We start from the raw sequence: 3813 nt of genomic DNA, 5'->3' as shown, positions 1-3813 counted from the left end.
ATTTATAAGGTAGTCGCACATGTGGGGGTCGCGAGGGTCTGGAGTGCAACTATTGCAGCCCTGTGACTCGTAGGTCGTGAAGTCACATGAGTCACGTGGTCACGTTGGAGGATGTGAGTATGTGGCGCGACCTTGAGACCTTGCCAACTTGCGAGCCGCATAGTTGCATAGTCGCACAAGTGACTGATGGGAATTAAGGTGACCTTGCGACTTTACAACTTATGCGACTCGGAAGGTCGCAACGTCGCAAGATGGCTATGAGGATGGAGGTGCGACTACGTGACCTTGCGACCTGCGAGTCACTATGGTCGCAATGGTCACAATTATTAGTGATAGTCGTGTTCCGACTCTGCGACCGACCTACCAAGGCGGGAACTGGTGACTTGGATTAACTTAGTCAAAACTTGGATTTCTCCTCAGGTTTACCGATATTGATGAACCTTTCAGGCAGGACCTAGCGGGGCCGAAGCTTAGACCTGGTGTAGGGGCTCCAAAAATTTAATGGTTGCCTGGATTTTTGGAGGTGTTGTTGCAGTAGCTACAACAATTGGTGATTCCCTAGAAGAATCCAGGATCTCTAACGTTTATAGGCCTTGCTTAAGGGGACTTAAGTAAATATCACTTCATGGAGTTTTGGGTCCCACTGATGGTATTTCGGGCCTCCCTTTCGAACTTGGTCAATTGTCCCGACCGGCCTGAAATGATATTTGCAAGCGCAATAGGGTGTTACCTCCTGTTGTCTTGGACCCAAAAGGGAAACTGAAGTTATAGTATGAGATTTGAGGTGTTTCTGGTATAGTGGTCATGGTACTCTGGTGTTGCTCCGCTGCCAGCAAGCCTAAACAGTACCACAGTGGAGTCACTACCTAGAAATCGTGAACGTTGCTCCACTACCAGCGAGCCTGGTCAGTACCCCAGCGGATTCGTTGCTTCACATCTTTGTGCAAGAAGCCTTTCTCAGTCCTTTAGCCCTTATTATGAAAAAGATGTAGGTGCTCATTGGAACTTATTTTCCTGTGCATATATGCACTTATTTGATGAAGGCTTAAAGCCTGGGTAGATGAGGGATCCTGACTTATTTGACTTGCAAAGAGGTTGTTTCTGGTTTTTCAGAGTCCTTATTGTTTTTCTAGGATATATGTATACTCATTACTAGTTTCTTCAGTTTCTCTTTCGTTCCCTAGACTGCGGGTGAGCTAGAATGGCTTCAAGAATTTTGACCATGTAAGCAGTTGGGATAGATTGACATGGGCGCGAATGAGGACCTGTGTGTGCCATCGAGTTCCCCGTTGTCACCAATCCGGCCCACAATACTCTTGTCACGACTTAAGCTTTGGTCCATTAACAGATCCAGAAAACATCTATGGGATCCAAAGTGCACATCTGCTTTAACTTTAACTTGCCATATCGACTTATTCCAAAACACAACTATTAAACTAGCAATCGAAACTAACTTGCAGCAAATGACGACTATCTATGAAATAAATGGTAAACTATAGTACAAGGTGGGGCCAGCAACTCTGGGGTTGCTAGGTGAAGTAACATTTGAGGTCATGGCCATTCACTGGGAGGGGTTCCACTCACCCTCCCAAGGTTTGCAATTTGAAGGTGTGATGACCAATTTTTTCTATGATCTGGAATGGGCCTACCCACAAAGCCTGAAACTTTGTGTGTTTTCCTTTGTCCTCGTGAGCCCAGTCCCATTTGAGCATGAGGTCCCCTACCTCAAATTTGTGGGACCCTGCAAATTTCCTATCGAACCATCTTTTGATCTGAGCTTGGTGGATGGTGAACTTCTCCTTAGTTTTGGACCTTTCTTCCTCTAGTTTTACCAAGGTATCGATTCAGCTTTGAATGGATGGGCACGAGGTGCCTTGTGACTCTTGAGCTAGCCTAAGGGTGGGGAGATACAGATTGGGTGGCAGGATGGCTTCTTTCCCGTAGACTAGGAAATACAGAGATGTGTTGATTGAAGTTTTGGGAGTGACCCGGTCAGCCCAAAGAGCGTTACTGAGGGCATTGTGCCAATTCTTCTGCTGCGAGAGCAGGGTTTTCTTGATGATACGAATGAGGTTCTTGTTGGTTGATTATGCTAGGTTGTTTCCTTAGGGATAGTAATTGGCCAAATGTTTTAACACGATGCTATTTTCTAGAGAAAAATCATACAATTTCAAAGATGAAAAGTAAGTAGCGTTATCAAAAATAAGGGAGGTTGGAACACTGAACCTGGCCATGATGTATTGCTTAATAAAAGATATTACCTCATCATCGTTAATCTTTCGCAATGGGATTTCTTCTACCCATTGGGTGAAATAGTCGGTCGCTGTGAGTCTGTACCTATGTTGCTTTGACGAGTTAGGGATGATCTCGCATATGAAGTCCAGAGCCCATTGTTGAAAAGGTTCCTCGACTACTATGGTTTGCAGAGGAGCAGATGACCTTACTTGTCTGCCTTCATGCTTTTTAGAAATCAGGCACCTTCGTACATAGGCATGAGCGTCTTTGAAAAGAGTGGGCCAGTAGAAACCTGCCTGCATGACCTTGTGAGCTGTGGTGTCGCCTACATAATGACCTCCTGTTGGTCCATCATGTAGATCTTTCAGCACCCATTGAGCTTCATCGTATTCTAGACATCTTAGTAACACACCGAGGTGATGCTTCCTGAAAAGGTTCCCCTGGACCATTTGATATGAGGCAGCTTTAAGCCTGATGGCTCTCCTCTGTTTAGCGGACATGGCTTCAGGCAAAGACCCCTACATTAGGTATTGTTTTAAATCAGCATACCATGATGAGGAGTTGTGTGAGCTAAGGAGTTCATTGTGGTACATTTCAATCTCGTGCTCCCATCCTTCTATTTCCTGAGCCAGTCAATCAGACTCCATGTCCTGATGATCAGTGGCCTCGGCGGCCAGTTTACAAAGACCATGCCCTTTTACAGTGTGGGAGGGCTTAAATTCTAAATCATATTCTTGGAGGGATGTCATCTAGTTGGCTCTTCTCTCCCCCAGCTCTTGTTGTACAAAGAGGGATCTGATGGTAGGATGGGGGACCATCACAGTGACGTGATTCTTTAGGATGTATGGCCTAAAGTGTTTCACTGCTTTGTAAATTGCATAAGCATGCTTATCGATGTCTAGGTAGTTTAGCTCTGCCCCTTGGAGTCCTATACTCATGAATGATATAGGACGTTCATCGTGATCGCAGTCCTTTTGGGTAAGGACCGCAACCAATGATGAATCTGAAGTGAAAGTGTACAAGATAAAATCTTTGTTGAAATTGGGGCTGGAAAGGGAAGGTGCTTCCACAATAGCTTCCTTAATCCAATCAAAAGATTCCTTTTCTTCCTGATCCCATTTGAAAATCGTATCTTTCTTTATCATGTTTTGTAAAGGTTTAACAATTTGCGCAAAATCTAAAATAAACTTGTGAAGGAAACTAATTTTTCCCAGGAAAGATTGCATACCTTTCTTGGTGTTCGGCTGTAAGATCTGCACTGTGGCTTTTACGCGGTCAGGGTCTATGGTGATTCCTTTCTTAGTGATGGTGTGGCCCAATAGGTTTCCTTCTGAAACTGCAAATATGCTCTTCTTAGGGTTGAGAGAGATCCCATATTTCCAACATCTTTCAAAGATCTGTTTCAAGTGCTGTAGAGGGTCACTTCTTCTTTTTGAAAAAACGGTGACATCGTCCAGGTAGACTACCACACTCTGACCCATTAACCCTCAAAAAGTGATGTCTCATAGCCCTATGGAAATTCGCCCCGACATTTATGAGTCTGAATGGCAGACGACGAAATGTGAATTTCCCCCACTT

At 44.6% G+C, this 3813-nt stretch overlaps 1 protein-coding gene across 1 annotated transcript; it reads right to left on the bottom strand.

Annotated features, from left to right (window-relative positions):
* Positions 1 to 2105: 2105 nt before the first annotated feature.
* LOC149231378 (uncharacterized) lies at positions 2106 to 2735 on the bottom strand. The gene has a single exon (XM_089381611.1). The coding sequence runs from the start codon at positions 2733 to 2735 to the stop codon at positions 2106 to 2108; it is 630 nt and encodes a 209-aa protein (XP_089237737.1).
* Positions 2736 to 3813: the final 1078 nt, after the last annotated feature.

The sequence above is a fragment of the Pinus tabuliformis genome, chromosome J (assembly GCF_031772625.1).
Source record: "Pinus tabuliformis cultivar Carrire ecotype Pingquan chromosome J, CPIR1, whole genome shotgun sequence".
Taxonomy (NCBI): Eukaryota; Viridiplantae; Streptophyta; class Pinopsida; order Pinales; family Pinaceae; genus Pinus; species Pinus tabuliformis.
The sequence above is the reverse complement of the archived record's forward strand: the minus strand, read 5'-3'. Positions and strand labels throughout refer to the sequence as shown.